Source organism: Dipodomys ordii, unplaced genomic scaffold (genome assembly GCF_000151885.1).
Source record: "Dipodomys ordii isolate 6190 unplaced genomic scaffold, Dord_2.0 Scaffold18, whole genome shotgun sequence".
In the NCBI taxonomy this organism is placed as follows: domain Eukaryota; kingdom Metazoa; phylum Chordata; class Mammalia; order Rodentia; family Heteromyidae; genus Dipodomys; species Dipodomys ordii.
Window position 1 is genome coordinate 12,276,255 of NW_012267234.1, and position 19,524 is coordinate 12,295,778.

The 19,524-nt window shown below is 46.8% G+C and overlaps 1 protein-coding gene and 1 long non-coding RNA gene across 4 annotated transcripts in view; one reads left to right on the forward strand and one right to left on the reverse strand.

The window, feature by feature from the left end:
- Positions 1–10,156, forward strand: part of Pdpr (pyruvate dehydrogenase phosphatase regulatory subunit) — a 29,831-nt gene extending 19,675 nt beyond the window's left edge. The window contains exons 14-18 of the mRNA XM_013012871.1: positions 1,918–2,012; positions 2,928–3,017; positions 6,026–6,208; positions 8,621–9,094; positions 9,177–10,156. Of these exons, the coding sequence (XP_012868325.1) occupies positions 1,918–2,012; positions 2,928–3,017; positions 6,026–6,208; positions 8,621–9,025 (773 nt within the window). The 3' untranslated portion in view covers positions 9,026–9,094; positions 9,177–10,156. The remainder of the gene's footprint in view (positions 1–1,917; positions 2,013–2,927; positions 3,018–6,025; positions 6,209–8,620; positions 9,095–9,176) is intronic.
- LOC105983107 lies at positions 3,086–17,583 on the reverse strand. 3 transcript variants are annotated; one of them, XR_001174933.1, is made up of 5 exons: positions 17,422–17,583; positions 12,031–12,200; positions 10,783–10,859; positions 3,962–4,430; positions 3,086–3,169 (listed from the first exon to the last, which is right to left on the reverse strand). It is a non-coding gene; the product is annotated as an uncharacterized LOC105983107 (long non-coding RNA). The 3 variants fall into 3 exon arrangements; XR_001174934.1 differs by having other exon boundaries at positions 3,962–4,441; XR_001174935.1 differs by lacking the exons at positions 3,086–3,169; positions 3,962–4,430 and adding an exon at positions 4,772–4,955.
- Between the last annotated feature and the right edge of the window lie 1,941 nt (positions 17,584–19,524).

Sequence of the window (19,524 nt, forward strand, 5' to 3'; positions counted from 1 at the left end):
CTCTACCACTTGAGCCACAGGGCCACTTCCAGCTTTTCTTTTTGCTTATGTGGTGCTGAGGAATCGAACCCAGGGCCTCATGCATGCAAGGCAAGCGATCTACCACTGAGCCACCTTCCTAGCCCCCTCAACCTCTTTTGAGTGGCTGGAGTACAGGTATGAGCTGCAAGCACCCAGCCTTAAAATTTTTTGTCAGTCATGGGGCCTGAATTTTAGGCCTGGGCACTGTCCCTGAGCTCTTTGGCTCAAAGCAAGCGCTCTACCACTTGAGCCACAGCACCACTTCCAGTTTTCTGGTGGATAATTGGAGATAAGAGTCTCACAGACTTTTCTGCCCTGGGCTGGCTTTGAACCACAATCCTCAGATCTCAGCCTTCTGAGTAGCTAGGATTACAGGCATGAGCCTCCGGTGCCTGGCACACTGAACTTCTTTTGCTAAAGCCTAGTATTCTACCACTTGAGTCACAGTGCCACTTCCAGCCTTTTCTGTTTATACTGAGGAATCGAATCCAGGGCTTTATATATGCTAGGCAAGTACCACTAGGCCATATTCCCAGCCTGCGGCCCTACTTTTTTTTTGTTGGTTGTGGGGCTTGAACTCTGGGCCTGGGTGCTGTCCCTCAGCTCTTCAGCTCAAGGCTAACGCTCTACACTAGAGCCACAATGCCACTTCCAGTTTTCTGGTGGTTTAATTGAGATAAGAATTTTCCTGCCTGATCAGGCTATGAACCTTGATTCTCAGATCTCAGCCTCCTAAGTAGTTAGCATTACAGGTATGAGCCACCGGCACCCAGCGGCCCTACTTACACCACCCACTGAGACTTAACCTCTCTCCTCCTCACATGGTACCTGCTCCTTTCCTCCAGTGTTGATTCTCAGGCCTTCAGTCTGTTTTCATGAATAGTAATTAACTTCACTGGCAAACTACAAAACTTTTTAGGTTTTTGTGTCATACTAGGGCTTGAATTCCGGGCCTAACTTTTTCCACTCAAGGCTAGCGCTCTATTACTTGAGCCACACCTGTACTTCCAACTTTTTTTGGAAGTTAGTTGGAGATAAGTCTCATGGAACTGGGCACCTGTAATCCTAGCTACTTGGGAGGCTGAGATCTGAAAATCATGATTCAAAGCCAGCCTGGGCAGGAAAGTCTGAGACTCTTTTTTCCAATTAAACTCCTAAAAATAGGAAATGGAGCTGTGGCTCAAAGTGGTAGAATGCCGTGTGCAAAAAAGCTGAGAGATAGTGCCCAGGCCCTGAGTTCAAGCCCTACGATTCGGGGGGAAAAAACCTCAGAAACTTTCCTGTCCATACTGGCTTCATACCAAGATCCTCAGATCTTAGCCTGCTGAGTTACTAGGATTACAAGTGTAAGCCACTAGTGTCCAGAAAACTACAGAATCTTATTGAGTAAAAGTTGTGTTCTGCCTGTACTAAGGCACTTGATGTATAATTATGAGCTACTACTCTAAGATAGGAGTCCAGGGCAGGTGGACATAAATAACTTTTCGGGGTTTGAGACTGGTGCCATTTCCATCATGTGGTCACATTAGGAAGAGAAAGAGAATGGAAACGGTCCATGGCCAGTCCTGGAAGCATCTCATTGGCCAAGAGTTGGTCTTGTCACCCTAATTGCACTGTAGAAGAAAAAACATTGCCTTCCAATGAACCAGGGTGAAGAAACATACTACTCAGCTTTTCACACCAGCAGTCAGTAGTTGCATTTGACAGGCCTGTCAGCAGAGGTATTCATACCATGATCAGAGTGACTGGGTTGCATCCTTAGATAAGCTAAGCAAAGGGATAGTGTGGTCTCATTACCCATGGCTGACCATAGGTGAGCAACTCTAGAACATACTTCTCATTGGCTTAGTTGTTCACCTAGACAGGCTAGGCACCTCTTTGTGCTTTTCCCTGTAGCCCTCAATCTGATTGGCCCTCGAGCTGTGGATGTGTTATCTGAGTTGTCCTACGCACCTATGACTCCAGACCACTTCCCAACTCTTTTTTGCAAGGTGAGTATTAATTAGGCAGAGAATGTTTCTTTCATAGTGGGACCACTAACGTCTTACAGTGTTCCTTTTTTTAAGCAAGCAAAAGGACAGGGTAGATTATTTTTCACCTTTCAAATTTTATTAGGCTATCTTCTTTGAAAGCCAGATCTGTTCATCTGTTGGTTTTTGTAACGGTAGATTTAAAGGAATAGGACCTATTTCCCCCCTTAGCTTTGCTTTTTCTTTCAGAGTAACTTCTGTGTAATACTTGTCTTTAGGGGAGAAATGACATGACTGTATTTCAAACAATTCAAAAATTTCTGTAAGTGGCAGCAATAGCTGACACAAATTGTAGCTGAATCAAAGCAATGATCATGAAATACTTTTCAGGAGTATTAGAGCTATTAGAGGTCTAAACAAGAAAACATTTGGCAACCTGTAATAGCTGTTTCCAAATAATTACTGATGAAGGCTCTTTGAAGTACAAACCAAAGTTGAGATCCATCTCTAAATTGTTCTCTCTTCCCTAAAGCAGGGAAAGCAACAGGAAGCTCTCCACATTAGCCATTACTACCAGTCATGGTGGTTTCAGTGTTGTTTGAAGCTACTTTCCTTCCCTCAGCTGCTCAGCAGTGACTAAGACAGTGACCTCAACTGGAGCTGCTACAATGTTTGGAAATTAGAAGATGGATCTCTGTCGTCAGGGTAGCAGGCATCCAGATTGTCTGCAGTGTCCCTCAGAAGAAACTTGCCCTCATTGCTCCAGATACCCCCAACTAAATGACTACTAGTACTTTTTACCATTTGTTTGGCCAAACATTGGAAGTGGTGACATATATCTCCCTTAAGAGTTAAGTGAAGAGTACAGGGCTAATGAGAAGTTTCTTAGGCATTTATTCCCTTGATCAGTATCTGTGACTTTCTGTGTGTCTACAGGAGATGAGTGTTGGCTATGCAAATGGGATCCGAGTAATGAGCATGACTCACACAGGAGAGCCAGGATTCATGCTTTATATCCCCATAGAGGTAAGAGCTCCATCTGCCTTTCCAGGACCACTGGGATGGGAGCAGGGGGGTGGCGACTCAAAGCTTATGAGCACCTGCAGATTTGGAGAGTTGTGTATGACTGGGCCTTGAGAATTGAGATAAGCTACAGGAAGGAATTTCACCATCTTGAACTGTTAAAAAAAAACACTTTTGTCTGTCTTGGGGCTTGAACTCAGGGCCTAGGCACTGTCCCTCAGCTCTTCAGCTGTCCCTGAGTGTCTTTGTGCACAAGGCTAGTGCTTTCCCTCTTGAGCCACAGCACCACTTCTGTTATTTTGAGTGATTAATTGGTGATTGAGTCTCATAGGGACTTTTCTGCACAGTGGGCTTTGAGCCACAATCTCAAATCTAATCCTCCTGAGTAGCTAGGATTACAGGTGCTTTTACAAGCCCCACGACTGACCAAAAAAATAAAGAATTGCCTTTGTTCTATCTACTCTGGAGGTTATGGTAAATTGTTTTTATTTGATTCTAATAGTTTTTTTTTTTGTGCGTGTGGTGGTACTGGAGTTTGAACTCAAGGCCTCTATTGTCAATCTGGCAGCTGTAATTCTAAGAACTTCAACTTACCTTTGGTTTCTTCATCCAGAGTGCATTATTCAGCCTTCATGTATTTAATTTCTAGCCCTCATATTGATTTCTAATTGTATTTTCTTACAATCTTTTTTTTTTGGGGGGGGGGGGCAGTCCTAGGGTTTGAACTTACTTAAACCATGTCTGTAGCCTTTTTTGCTCTGGTTGTTTTTGAGATAGGGTCTTTATGTCTGGGCCAGCCTGAACTTTGATCCTCCTATGTATGCTTCTAAGCCCATCTTTTTGTGTCCAAACAGAATCTTGTGAACTTTTTTGCCCGGATTGGCCTTGAGGTATAATCTTACTTTCAGCCTCTCAAGTAACAAGGCTTATAGGCAAGAGCCACCCACCTTTTTTGTCATCTGAGTGTAACAACTCTTCTCTCCTACTGTCAGTACTTCATAGTCTTTGTGCAACCTGGTCTACTTGATGTTTTCCTTGGAATATTTTGATTTATTAAGCTTTGGATGTTCTTATATTACTATTTTTCCCAAGTTGAAATTTTCATCCAAGTTCTTGATGCTTATGTCCAGGTTTTAGCTTAATTCATTTTGTTCATTTAAATTTTCTGGAGGTTACTGATCATTTTCAAAACAAGACTTTTCAAGACTTCTGAATTCTTTGCAATTTCATTCTGTTCGATGTGTCTGGATTCAGTTATTAAAGAGTTATGAGTTCTTGAAGTCGATATGTTACCTTAAGTTTTAATTTGCCATCTGTTGGGAAAGCTTTTTTCTTTCAGTTTTATTTGGAGGTCTATAGCTTTTTCTCACAAGGACTTAATCACCAGTACCTCAGAGGAGAAAAACTCTGCTGTCACTGCAGGAACGCTAAAACAAATCAAACAAACAGATTAAAAGTCAATTAAAGTCAACTATCCCACAAAAGACCATAGAAAAGAAAATGACTGATTTGATACTGTAATCAAGGGGCTCCAGCATGCTGCTGGCTGGTCTTAGTGATTTCGGCACTTACAGAAAAAACCCTATGGTAGGAAGGCAGGAGAAATATAGCAGCCTGCTGGATGTGAGGCTCAGAGCTCTCTCTCCTACCTAGCATATGTGGCAGGTACACTGGGCAATCATCTCAAGTAAGCAAATCTCCCAAGTAACCCTCAGCTGATGGGGCTCACTCAGTGGGTGGGCCTACCCTTCCCTTGTCAGTCCAGGCTTCCTGCTGTCTTACTTCTCAGCAGGTCTGTATCTGATCTTCCCATTTCCATAGTCTTCTATCCTGGCTGTCTCTCATTCTGTTTTCAAGTGTCCAGAATAGCCTCTTCATCTGGTCAATAGAAGAAATTGAATTTGGGTAAACTTTTGTTCACTTACTGATGCTTACATGTTTCTGTAATCAAGAAAAGGAGATATACACACATCTATAAGAGAGAGACAGCTGCATAATGAGACACAGATAGTTAAGCTGTGCTTTCCTGTCTCCACTGATTCTGGGTTCTTAAAAAATGCTATCTATGGGACTGGGAAGGTGGCTCAGTGGTAGAGTGCTTGCCTTGCATGCCTGAGGCTCTGGGTTTGATTCCTCAGCACCACATAAGCAGAAAAAGCCAGAAGTGGCGCTGTGACTCAAGTGGTAGAGTGCTAGCTAGCCTTGAGCTGAAAAGCTGAAGAACAGCACCCAGACCCCAGGCCCGACCAAAAAAAAAAAAAAAGCTATATAATTATGTGAAATAGTAAACATGTGCATATATACTTAACAGTCTGGGTTTTCACATGTTGGTCAAGTAGATGGGGTAAGAGTGAAAGTTGAGATTGGAACAAGAGTGCAAAACTAAGTAAGATGGTGGGGTCACCACTATAATAAGAACAATTTCTAGCCCTATGGTTTATTAAGAATGAGTTGTAGCTGAGTGCTGGTGGCTCACATCTGTAATCCTAGCTACTCAGGAGGCTGAGATCTGAGGATCATGGTTCAAAGCCAGCCCGGGCAGGAAAAACCGTGAGACTCTGAGCCACCTTCCCAGCCCCAACCGTGAGACTCTTCTCTCCAATAAACCACCAGAAAACCAGAAGTGGCGCTGTAGCTGAAGTGGTAGAGCGCTTGCCTTGAACTGAAGAGCTGAGGGACAGCGCCCAAGCCCAGAGTTCAAGCCCCATGACCGACAAAAGAAAAAAAAAAAGAATGAGCTGTAATACAGAAGCCCAACATATAATATTGTGGTTCAAAGCCAGCCAGGGCAGGAAAATCCGTGAGACACTTATCTCCAGTTAATCACTAGAAAACCGAAAGTGGGCCTAAAAGCTCAGGGATAGTTTCCAGGCTTCATTATCAAGCCCCATGACCAAAAAAATGAGATATCTGGGAGTTGTGTACAATCTTTCCTTTGTCTACATTAGTAATGTTATATATTCCATATGAGCTCTGATTTGAAAGGCTTCTAACTTTTCCCCTTTTAACAGTATGCACTTCATGTGTACAATGAAGTGATGAGTGTTGGGCAAAAATACGGAATCCGGAATGCTGGGTACTATGCTCTTCGAAGTCTCCGAATTGAGAAGTTTTTTGCCTTCTGGGGCCAGGATCTAAATACCCTCACTACACCTCTGGAATGTGGAGGAGAATCTCGGGTGAAATTAGACAAGGTACAGTGTTTATCACTCTGCCACTCAGTTCGGTGATACTGTGAGATTTCAGGGAAGAATTGCTGACATGTAGGGAAACTGATAGAAGGTAAATCAGGAGAAATGGAATATGCAAACAATGTTTGTGTGATTTGCCCTTTAGAGACTACGTGCTTTGGGGAAAGTTTTCTTTTTTTTTTTTTTTGGTTTTGTGAAGCGCTTGAACTCTGGGTTTGGTCGGTGTCCCTCAGCTCTTCAGCTCAAGGCAAGCACTCTACCTCTTGAGCCACTTCCGGTTTTTCTAGTGGTTTATTGGAGATAAGAGTCTTGTGGACTTTCCTTGCCCTGGCTGGCTTTGAATTGGATCCTCAGAGCTCAGCTTCCTGAGTAGCTAGGATTACAGGCGTGAGCCACCATTGTCTGGCTTGGGGAAAGTTTTTTTATGAGTTGATTATGCTGACTTTAAAATGCCACACACATCCAGGCTCGGTGGGCTCACGCCTGTAATCCTAACTACCTGGGGACTGAGATCTGAGGATCACAGTTCAAAGCCAGCCCGGGCAGGAAAGTCCTTGAGACTCTTATCTCCAATAAACCACTAGAAAACCGGAGCTGTGGCTCAAGTGGTAGAGCACTCACTTTGAGCTAAAGAGCTGAGGGACTTGGCCTAGGCCCAGAGTTCAAGCCCACGACTGACAAAACCCCAAAACAACACATTAGTTATCAGCTATCTAACTTTTAAGCAATAGATGATTTTTTAGATAGCGTAGTTCAGAAGAATCAAGTCCACCCAGTTGCTGTCCCTTTTGTCATAGGCAACACTTTAAATTTTTTTTGGTGCCAGTACTCTTCAGTCTTGAACCTGGGGTCTGAGTACTGTTCCTGAACTTTTTCGTTCAATGCTAGTGCTTCGCTTGAACTTACACTCCATTTCTGGCTTGTGGATGTTTAATTGGGAGTAAGAGTCTCACAGGCTTTTCTGCCTGAACTGGTTTCAAACCATGATCCTCAGATCTCGGCCTACTGAGTAGCTAGGACTACAGGTGTGAGCCATCAGCATCCAGCATAGTGCAAGTGTTTCAAATAGGGTCTCACATTAACCAGAAAAGTATGGACCACAATCTGTCCAATCTTTACCTTTTTGAGCAGCCAGGATTACAGGTGTGAGCCACTATAACCTGCCTACAGTTTTTGTGTGTCCTCTATTGGGGACCATGCTAATCTCTGAATTGTTTCAATTTTAGTAAATGTGCTGCTGAACCTAGCACTACTATTTTTTTTTTTTGCAGTCCTGGGGCTTGAACTCATGTCCTGGTTCTGTCCTGAGCATCTCATTCTCAAGGTTAATACTCTACCACTTGAGCCACAGCTCCACTTCCAGCTTTTTCTGAATACTTTATTGGAGATAAGAGTTGCTAGGATTACAGGAGTGAACCACCAGTGCCTGGCTTTACAGGTTTTGGGTTTGATTTTTTTTTTTTTTTTTTTTTTGGTTGTGGAGCTTGAACTCTGCACTTGGGTGCTATCCCTCAGCTTTTCAGCTCAATGCTAATGCTCTGTCACTTGAGCCAGTGTCACTTCCAGTTTTCTGGTGGTTTATTGGAGATGAGAGTCTCGTGGACTTTCCTGCCCAAGCTGGCTTTGAACTGTGATCCTCAGATCTCAGCCTCCTGAGTAGCTAGGATACTTGATAGTTGTTTTTTTTTAAAGCAATTACATGTAATTTTTTTCTGATAACAGTAACTAACTTTGGGAAAAAAAATAAATTGATCTATTCTTTCTCTCTTCAGAGATACTGTTAAGCACTAAAAACATTTAATCATTTTTCTTGACTAGCACTGGTAGCTCATCCCTGTAATCCTAGATACCCAGAATGATGCTGAGATCTAAGAATTGCAGTTCAAAGCCACCCAGGCACGTGAGATTCTTATCTCCAACTAATGGCACTGGGGCACAAGTACTAGCCTTGTGCACAAAAGCTGAGACAGCACCAGGCCCTGAGTTCAAGCCCCGGGACCAGTACAAATAAAAAAAAAGAAAAATACCGTTTTAAATCTTTTTTTTGGGGGGGGGGCGGTTTGGAGGTCATGGGGCCTGAAAGCTGTCCCTCAGCTCTTCAGCTAGTGGTCTACCACTTGAGCCACAGCGCCACTTCTGGCTTTTTTTTTTTTTTTTGCTTATGTGGTGCTGAAGAATTGAACCCAGGGCCTCATGCAAGCAAGGCAAGCGCTCTACCACTGAGCCATCTTCTCAGCCCTGCCTTTTTAAATCTTGTCTTCTGAATATACTCATCCATCACATAGGGAAAACTGTCTCGGAAACATGCTGCATTCCACTATAGTACCACCAGGATGTCTAATACCTTGAGGCTGCTTCATATTCTAATCATCAAGGAGTATAGACAGGTAGTTCAGTGTTTCCTTTCTTTTCTAGGACATGGATTTCATTGGTCGGGATGCCCTTCTGCACCAGAAGCAGAATGGGGTATATAAGCGGCTTACTATGTTCATCCTGGATGACCATGACACAGACCTGGACCTCTGGCCATGGTGGGGAGAGCCCATTTACCGGAATGGGCAGTACGTTGGCAAGACCACCAGCAGTGCCTACAGCTACACCCTGGAGCGCCACGTGTGCCTGGGCTTTGTGCACAATTTTTCTGAAGACAGTGGGGAAGAGCAAGTAGTGACAGCAGACTTCATTAACCGGGGAGAGTATGAAATTGATATAGCAGGAAACCGGTTCCAGGCCAAGGCCAAGCTCTACCCTGTCCCCTCCCTCTTCACCCACAAGCGCCGAAAGGATGACATGGAGCGGAGTGACTTACATGGGAAATAGTGGCAGGGCATGCATTCTCTCCTACCTTTCTCCCCACTCCCTACCTGTCCTTTCTGAAGTAACCTTCGCCTCCCTTCCTCCGTCTCTGTCCTTTCTGAAGTAGCCTTCGCCTCCCTTCCTCCGTCTCTGTCCTTTCTGAAGTAGCCTTCGCCTCCCTTGGCCTCTTGATGTAATTGTGAACCCGGCCTGGTTTTAAACTTGTGCTTTCATTTGCTGTTGTCCCTAGTAATACTATCTGGGTTCTTCCAGGGTGGCAAGAAGTGTAGCTGGTATACAGGACAGAGGCAAGCTCCACTTGCTTGTGGTACTGTGTTAAGACCGATCTTAAATGCACTATCACAAAGCAAGGCAGGTTGGTATTACACAGGCCTTAGAGTCAATTCATTTCCTTAAACGTCTAGTGACCTGTTAATTGTGGTGGAACTACTCACTGTGTTTAAGGAAGCCACTGGCACAGCTTGTGCCTTTTAGTTAGGCATATCCTTCTTCTGTTCCACTGTACCTTAAGGGTTGGCTCTTGATACCTTTAGCAAAAGGATGATCACCTACCTCACTGATGAGAGGCACCACAGAGGTGTGTCTGTGGCAGAGACAAGCAATTAACCTGACAGCATCCTCATTCTTAAATACTAGTTTTTAAACATCTGGGCCAGGGCAATCTGCCTATAATTTTCTTCAAGTCTTGCTAATATCTGTAATGAGGTTATGTTTTGTTTTGTAGATGAGGAAACAATTAGGTCAGCATTGAGGAAAAAAAGTTGCCTTTTGTGTTGCTTTACCCAGCAGAAATGGTCTAACCTCAGAAAGTATGCCATCGCCAATGCCAAGTTTCCGACTATTAAAACAGTGCTGTGTTCCTTTTAAGTACTCAAAAGTTAGCATCTCATCTTGATTTCCCTCTTCAAAGGACTCTCAGCCTCACTTCGGCCCTGTGGCAGCCAGTCCACAGGCTCAACATACATTCTTCTCTCTCTTTAGAGGAAAGAGGTGAAAGTCAGGTGGGATTCTGAGATTTACATCATCTTCTGGCCAGGAACAAAACCATACAGAGATGACCACTGAGAGCTGGTCCAATGAGAATTCTGAGTAAGATAAGACAAGTCTTAAGTGACAAGGCTAGAGTCATCTCTCTAAATCCTTTGGACTGGAAAATGACTTGGGGTACCCCAAAGGTACTCTGCACACTTTTAAGAAGTATGTTTTCTGAGGGTGAAACTTAGATTTTTCACCAATTTTGCTGTCCAACTACAACGCTTGTGTACAAACTCACCTAATCCATATTTTTGAAAGTATAACCAAGCTGCTATTGGAAAATTTAGCTCAGCTGTTACCTTTATTGTCTTGGTATCTTGATAGCATTAGTTGTGGTATGTCTGTAAGTATATTAAAGACTAGAGTAGCTTAAGATTCTGAGGTGTTTGCCTTCTGATATTTCTGTGGGGTATGTAACCCACTCACACTAGCTCCTTCTCCATCTCATTTCTCCGGCTAGACCACGCCCACCTGATTACTGACCGTCCACATATTTTGGAGGATTGAGTGGGTGGACTTCTAGTTGACTTAAAGGAACATGTAATTAGAGTTCTGTTCAGGGAGCCTTTGTATTTTGGAGCAAATGTGTTTTTAAACTAGCTGAAGGTGCTGCTCCTAGGCAGCACCTTCAGCTAATCTCCCTAGAAGCCAAACAAGGAAAACAGCAGCTACAAAGGAGAGCAGGGATGAGCCCGTGGCCAAAGCCCAGCAAGGAGCCCACTGACCTGTGAAGATGGGAGCGGGTAACAGTGCTCGCGGCATTCGTGTTCTTTCAGCTGTGCTCGCACCATTCCACTCCTCCCTATAAATGAATATTTGGAATTCAATTAGAAAAATGCTTGAACAAAAGCCATCTGTTTAAAATTGGGGGGGTGCCATTCCCAGTCTTCAATCTGGAGGGCTAGGGTGTAACAAGTGGTAGAGTATCTGTCTAGTGAGCCCAAAGCTCCGGTTTAAACCCTAGTCCTGCCCTCCTCCCAGCCTCATCCCACCAACCCCCAAATACTGTTCAATATGGATTTGGATTCTCTTATTTTTTTGCACTTGTTAATCTCTAATCACTATTTTATTAATTAGCTGACTTTCTGAGTAGGAGAGCTATGTCCAGAATCATGCGGTAACTTTTTATTGAAGTAGTGCTAGAAGCCCTGGCCTCCCGTTGCTGATGTCGGTCTTCCCCTGTGAGCCAATAGTGCTTGCGTTTCTGGTGCGGTGAGCCCTTAAGACTGGGCTTGTAAACACCTCTTCCATAAGTTAGGGTCATCGTCCCTGGACTCTGGCAAGGAAGGTATTAATCTTCTTGGCCATCACTTATTTATTAAATGCCCTTTAAATACTCTCATGGCTCATTCAACCTTAGTATAAGTCTGGTTTTATTTCGTACATTTAGTGTGACATGCGTGTTTTAACTAGACTTCCAGGGGTTGGGAATGTGGCTTAGTGGTAAGTGGTAGAGTGCTTGCCTAGCATGCATAAAACCCTGGGTTTGAGTCCTCAGTACCACATAAACAGAAAAGGCTGGAAGTGGTGCTGTGGCTCGTGGTAGAGTGCTAGCCTTGAGCAAAAGCAGCTCAGGGACAGTGCCCAGGCCCTAAGTTCAAGCCCCAGGACTGGCAAAAAAAAAAAAAAAAAAAAACTTTCAAAGTAAAACTGCTTTGTCCACTTGGTGTTATAAGCATCTTAAGTGGTAAAAGAGAACTGGACAATTACTATTAGGGGCCTCTGCATCACCAAACATGGGACATGCATATTGTTAAGCCTAGTGCTCAAACATCAGCTTTGCTTTGACTACAAAGAGCCCATTTCTGCAGCAATGGGGTACACCCACTTCAGGTGAGCTTTTATCATAAGGTGTGCTACCCTACCCTGGGCTATTACCTGTTATGCACTACCTGCTTTCCTGTTTCTAACAGCATAACTAAACCGAAGGATTTTCAGCTCTCATAGTATTACTGCCTTGCTCTGGCATGTACTCATTGGCCGCCTCCTCTCCCATCCTGTGGGTAGCAGTGGCAGTACGGAAATGAATGTCAGGAGCTTCTAAGTGTGCTCTGCCTCATTGAAGAGATTTTTTAGCTATGTTTATCCTCTAGATTATGGATACTTCTGTTGGCATTTGAATGCATCTTCATCCTCGGAGGACCTGTAACAGATAGCAAAGAATGTTCTCGGCTAGCAATCTTAATACTAGCCCTGTGATTCTGTGTCCCAGAGTACAGCAGAGGCATCACTTGTTGGAAGGGTGAGGTTCATTTCATCTGTTGCTTCTTGGACAGGTAGTCAGCAAGGCTCCTCTGTAGTATGTAAGAGCTCTGCTTAACTGAAAAGTGCTTAACACTGAATTGTATCCTTCCGCCACTATAGTTTCCGAATCACACTCCCAACAAACCCTCAGGAATGTTGATATATAAGCAGCATTTTATCAACACATCACAGGTACATTTTTCTTACAGATAAAGAAGGTTCATCTTCAGGCACACAGATTCAGAAGCATGTGAGTAGAAAGGGCGCAGGATGTTTGAGCTCTAACCATGGCCTCTGACTGTCAGAAGTGGTAAGCCATGGCTCTGTTGGGCAGCATGGCAGCACTTCTTCCCCCCTCCACCATTTTTGGACTCCAAGGTGCTGAGTTGAAAGTTCCCATATTCATGCCAGTATGGGGCTTGCTGCTACAGTTCCTTATCACTTCCAGTGTACTGTTTTTCATAAGAATGGACTATTTTTGTATGTTTTTGTCCATTATACATAAGCACTACTCCCTGTATGATAGGATGCTTGGCCTCTAAAAAGGCAAACTGCATCTCGAAGAATTATTTCTTCACTAGCCATTTCCTCATATTGATGCACCCATTTTTAATCCTTTGCAAACATCTCTGCCTTGTTTTCTGGTCATGAAGGGCAGAAACTACAAGAGGGGAGGGTATTTTTAGCATATTCACCAAGTTTTCCTTTGCATATGAGGAACTGGAGCACCTCTCCAAGCCCAGTTCTAGTGCCTTACACTCCAGAATGTCAAGTGGATGGAGATGGGAACTTTTCTTATTCTATCAGCCTGTGGGTTCCCATCACCTTCCAGAACCTCTTCTTCCTCAGCAAAGAAGGGGTGCAGGACAAAGTTCTGCAGCTCCTTCATTTCACTGAAGGGTTTTCCACTTCACACTTTACACTCTCTCTGCTCAACTCATGGGATGTACAAAAATGCCACTGTAATTATTATAAAGTCCTGTAACTGGCTACTTGTATTTGAAGTGTATATAGTTTCTCCCAGCTCCCGTGTGTTCTTTGCAGCTAGCATGTGGCACTGCGGGCATTCTTAGTAAGTAGGACCCCTTCTCTAGAGCCTGGGTGCTTTAGAGTACACAGAGTGACTGAGCATTTCTGCCCTCTGGATGTGGAATGTGCACTGTATTTCTGGCCAGCTGGGTCTTATTTGGGATTTTCTTCATGTATTGTGTGTAAATAAAAAGACATTTTCTTTTGCCGCACATGCTTGTGACATGTCCTGCCTTCATCTGCAGTGATCTGGTGGCTGTCACAGAGGGTAAGCAAACACTGGACAGGTAGCCATTTACACCTGATTCCAAAATGTTGGTCTGGCTGGAGAGTGAGTGCCTCCCTTTTTTCTCCTGCTGCAGCCACTAGACACCAGCCTCTGACTCACAGTAAGCTCTGACACAACCCACAACCATGTCTGTGCGATGCCACATTCACACGGAAGCCGAACAAAGGAGAACCATTGCTCTTTCACTGTACTGAGCTCTTGGGTATAGATTTAGTCACTGGGCTTCATTCTGTTGTCTTTTCAGGTGCTGTCCCTGAGCTCCTTTTGCTCAAATGTAATGCTCCACTTGAGTCACAGCTCCATTTCTGACTTTTTCTGTGACTAAATAGTCTCTCAGACTTTCCTGCTTGGGCTGGCTTCAAACTATGATCCTCAGATCTCAGCCTCTTAAGCATGAGCCACCAACACCCAGCTCACCTGACTTTTTGTTGGTTGTGGGGCTTGAACTCTGGGCTTGGAGACTGTCCCTCAGCTCTTCAGCTCAAGGCTAGCGCTCTACCAGTTAACCAACAGAAAACCGGAAGTGGCGCTGTGGCTCAATTGGAAATAAGTCTCATGGGCTTTCCTGCCCAGGCTGTCTTCAAACCATGATCCTCAGATCTCAGCCTCCTGAGTAGCTAGGATTACAGGTGTGAGCCACCAGCACCCTGCTCACCCAACTATTCTACCTCACATTTTTTGTTGTTGGCATCAATTTTATAAAGGGTTGTATTTGGACATGTCCTTATACACATACCCTCCTGCTGTGGGCTGTTCCCATTGAAACACCATGTGTCTAACGCCTGGGCTCTCTAGGAAAGAGGCTACTGAAGACCCTGAGCCCCCACATGTTCTACTGTCTCTTACGGTTCCTAGAAACATTTCACAAGCTCAACAAGGTGCCCCTAAGACAGGATGGAGCCAAATGTGGGAATTCCGGTTATTCAACCTGTGGAAGGGATGGCCGTGGCTGACCAGTCCCTTGCCTAATGCAGTGCTTGAGGTCGATCCTCCCTTACTACTTGGGAAAACAAGTTGGGATTAACTGAACAACATGTGTTTAAGACTAGGTAAACCCACTGCTACCCATACTACATGGAGGTGTTTGGTGATTAAGACCTGGATTCAAACCCCTAGTACCTGAAGACAGTGATGTCTCAAACAACTTTTTGAATAACAACACAACAAATTCCCAACATTTTCCTTTTCCCCATCTAAGTTTGAACCAAATTAATAAAAACAAACCCAAAGCAAACCCATCAGATATTCTGCACACCATTCTGGTGACTGCAGCTCTAATGTACACCCTCACACTTCCATGCTTAGAAGGAACTCTGATTCAAGTTATTACAGGAGATTATTGCTTTCTACAGAACAGAGCCAGCCAAGACTCAAACTCTGCCATTTATCACTTTACCTGGTCAAAAAAATACACAAGAAAACAGATGAGGGGATGGGAAGGTGGCTCAGTGGTAGAGTGCTTGCCTTGCATGCATGAGGCCTTGGGTTCAGAAGTGGCACTGTGGCTCAAGTGGTAGAGTGCTTGCCTTGAGCGGAAGAGCTGAGGGACAGCACCCAGACCTAGAGTTCAAGCCCAGGACTGGCAAAAAAAATAAATAAATAAACAGATGAGCAAAGCCTGAGATGTGAGGACAGAACCTTAAGTCTCATGCTCTAGCAGAAAGAATGAAACTGCAAAGGTAGAAAACATAAAACAAGTGCCAGGATGGAATAAACCATAACAGCTCCGAGTAACAAGGCCAAACAAAGGTTGTTGAGTTTCTGCTCATCATGATTACTTCAAAGGAGGGAAGTTTAAAGTAGTAAACAAAGGACAGCTGGCACTAAGGTCCACTCCAGCAACAGGTCTGGTAGCAAAACCAGAGTAAAGCTTGACAACAAAGGAAGCTAACTCTACCAAAGACACAATGGAAGATGTCAGAAATAAATATCACCTGGTTTAATTCTTGTAAAGTTCCTGAAATCACTGTGAAAAACATTACTGAGAAATGTTCTGTGCTTAGAAAATACCTTCTGCTGATGGGCTGGGAAGATGGCTCAGTGGTAGAGCACTTGCCTTGCATGTTCGAGGCCCTGGGTTCGATTCCTCAGCACCACATAAGCAAAAAGAAAAAAGCCGGAAGTGGCGCTGTGACTCAAGTGGTAGAGCACTAGCCTTGAGCTGAAGAGCTGAGGGACAGCGCCCAGGCCCAGAGTTAAGGCCCCACGACTGGACCCCACCCCCAAAAAAACGAAAATACCTTCTGCTGAGCAATCTTTTTTGTTGTTGGTCGTGGTGGGGCTTGAACTCTGGGCTTGGGCACTGTCCCTCATCTTTTCAGCTCAAGGCAAGCACTCTACCTCTTGAGCCACAGCACCACTTCTGGTTTTCTGAGTGGTTTATTGGAGATGAGTCTCACACTTTCCTGCCTAGACTGGCTTTGAACCGAGATCCTCAGATCTCAGCCTCCTGAATAGCTAGGATTACAGCTGTGAGCCACCAACACCTGGCCTACTGAGCAATCTTAAGACCCAGGCTTGTTGTGCTCACAACTTTTTTGTTTGGCTGGTTTGGGGCGGTAGGTACCAGAAGTTGAACTCAGGGCTAGCACTCCTTTGGCTCACTTGCCCAGGCTGGTGCTCCTGTCCAGTACATGAAATCTTTTTTGTTTCCCCTGTTATCTGAGCCTTTGGAGATGTTAACTGAGGTCTTTAGTTAAAATTCTGATAGGCTCAAAAACACTGTACCCTACCTTGATTTACTAGGAAGCTCCCTGATGCAGAAATTCTTTTTTAGTAGCTCTTAGGTATTTTTTCCAGAATGCACTTATTTACAGTGCTCTTATTTTTGACATATAATATTTACGGCTGCAGTAAATTTGATACACGTATACGATACATATTACATTAAGGTACATAACCAGTCAATGGAATCTGGAGGCATTTTCTGCCCGGGTGGCCTCAAACCTCGATTCTCTAGACCTCGGCCTTCTGAGTAGCTAAGATTACAAGTGTGAGCCACAGCCTTGCAGCCCAATCAGATCTTATACTAACCACAGCGGGGGGCAGGTGTCCCTTGCCCACTTTTCCTTCTGTCTGCAGCGCTGGCCAGGGGTGCGCTCAAGGAAGGCTGGTCCCAGGAGAGACAGACTTGCCCCACCCCCCGCCCCACACACAGCAGGAGCAGATTCCAGGGTCCCCCTCTGCACTGCTGTCCTGCTAGTCTAGCCAGGGTGTCGTATTTTTTCAACACAAGGAAATCCAGACAGTGTCAGACACTGAAACAACACTAGCACGGAAAGGCGGGAGGGCCCCTTGCCTCCCACCCCGGTGCCACCGTGCACGCGCGAAGCGGGCGTGGACAGTGCTGACCGGCACGGGCCCCTCGCAGCGACCCCTCCAGGCTCGCGGCCGGAGGAGGCCCCCGCCCCGGCCTGGGCTCGCCACGCAGCTGCTTCCCCGCCTCGGCGGCGCCTGCGGAGCTCGCACCGCACCGCACCGCACCGCGCAGGTGCCGCAGCTTTCACGACGGGAAAACACCTGCACCTGCGGCGGCCGAGGGCGGCCGCGAGCGCCCGAGCCCACGGGAGAGGCAGCGCGGCCTGCGGCCGCCCCGGACCGAAACCGAACCGCGGGCGCCGGCAAGGGCCCGCGCGCCGCCACCGGGGCCGACGCCCGGCCGGCGGAACCGAACGGCAGCCGGAGGCGGCGCGGACCCCGTCCGCGGGGACCCGCGAGGAAAGGGCGGGGCGACGCCGCGGGTCCCGGGGAGCCAGGCCCGCGCGGACGCGGAGGCCACGGAGCCCCTCGGCGCTCTCCTTACCTCATGGGGCCGCGGGCTCCGCGCTCCGCAACGCCCGGCAGATGCGAGGCTCCGCACAACGGTCGCCGGGGATCGCCGCGGGCCGGAAGCGGGACGACAGGGCGCGGGCTGGAGGGCGCCACCCGGGAGCCCAAAGTTCCGGGAGCGCGGGGGACCGCGACCTTCCGCGCTTTACGGCCCCCGGCAAGGGTACGGCGGACGCGCGCCCGCCCCCGCGCACGGGACGTCACCGCACAGGCCCCGCCCCTCCACGTGGGCTTGTTTGGGTGTCGCGAGGCTCCGCCCAGGGCTTCGGCCCCGCCCACGGGGGAGTGGGCGGGAGGCTGCGCTTTTCCGCGAGGGTTTGAGCAGGAGCGAGGCCTGGCCCGGTGCGGCTCCCGGGGGTCCGCAGCGCAGACCCGTGGAGGCCGGCGCTCGCGCTGTCCCCGGAATGTGCCTCGGGCCTCCGGGCCGCAGCCGGAGGCGGAGCTAGCGGACGACCTCCCGGGCCGTCTCGCTCCTCCTCCGCCTCGAGTTGGTCTGGGCCTGGGCTCGGCGCCCGCGGCCCCCGCCCAGGTTTCTGCCCTCCGCAGCCGCGTCCCGCCATGCGAGCCAGGCCCGGACCAGGCACACCAGGGTTTCCTTTGCATCTACAGTTACCCTGCTCCTCGTGGCCACCTCGCTTCCCATTCTTTTTTTTTTTGTCGGTTGTGGGGCTTGAACTCTGGGCCTGGGCGCTGTCCCTCAGCTCTTCAGCTCAAGGCTAGCACTCTACCACTTGAGACAGCGCCACTTCTGGTTTTTTCTTTTGCTTATGAGGTGCTGAGGAATCGAACCCAGGGCCTCAGGCATGCAAGGCAAGCCCTCTACCACTAAGCCACCTTCCCAGCCCATACCCTGGTCTTTTTGATGCCTGAAATTTCAAGCCATTTGGGCTACAGGAATCTTTTTGCAAGATACAGCTAAGAATTCAATGCAACCTTTCTAGTGAACAAGAGACTGACCAAGGAGAGGCATTCTTGAGGAAGTATTTCTGCATCTCAGATATAGCAGAAGAACTTAACATCCTGCTAAATTTCAAAAGAAGCCTTTTCCCCATAGCACTTCAGGGTAGTTTGGGAGAAACAATAATGGGAATCTGCCCACCCTCCCTCCTCCTGGTTCTCAGGAAAACTTCAAACCGGGCCTTATCTGAAAATTCAGGACCACCTGCATCAGGATGCTATCCAGACCATAAAACCCCAAATGGGACAGTTAGCATCATAAATCCCAAACAGGACAGGACCAAGAAATTCCAAAGAAGAGTCTCACCCTAGAATATATAAAAACGTAAGTTGCCGCTCCCCCCCCCCCATACCTCCTGTTCTTTGTCTCCTATTACAGGGAGTCCCTCTGCAGCATGATTAAAGTTCCAGTCCACTGAGGTCTCTTCTTTCTTCTCCTTTCATCCACTGATCTTTCCTAACACTCATGACTCAGTTTCCTAACACCTGTCTACAGGAGACAATAAATGAGTGATCTCTAACTTGATTTCATTTGTCTCACATACATACATCTCTTCCTGCTTCTGGCACTCAGTGGCTGCTGGGGCCTTGGGTCATTCAAATGTGCAGGGCGGTCAAGCCAGCTAGCTGGAGGTCAATGTTTGCACAGATGCTCCTGCCGGGGGCTCAGCAGGGCTGGACAGAGGTGTAAGGGTCTCCCCTGTTTGGAAGAAGCCCTTTAAGTCTTGGCCAATTAGAGCACAAAATACTAAATGCTTGTTTTTAGGACTGAAGCTTTTTACCAGAATAATCTTTGCCTATGAAAACTTAGGGTGGTTCAGATGGCTCAGGTGCAAACTGACTACATGTTTGGCGGCTGTACCATCTTCTGGGGGACTGAGTGAGGTTGGAGGTGAACTACACCCCCCATGGGGAGAGTACTGGTGACAGGGAGCCCCAACCCAGAAACCACTTCCAGAGCTGCAGGCAGCACACCAGGCCTCTGCTGTGAGTCTCCACCCGCAGGTCTGGGGGCTGCCCAGGGTCCTCGGTAACTCACACATAGCACTCACAGGCCCCAGAGCTCTTCACTTCACCTTCTCCAGCCGCTCCTCATGTTCAGGACCATCTCCTGAGTGAC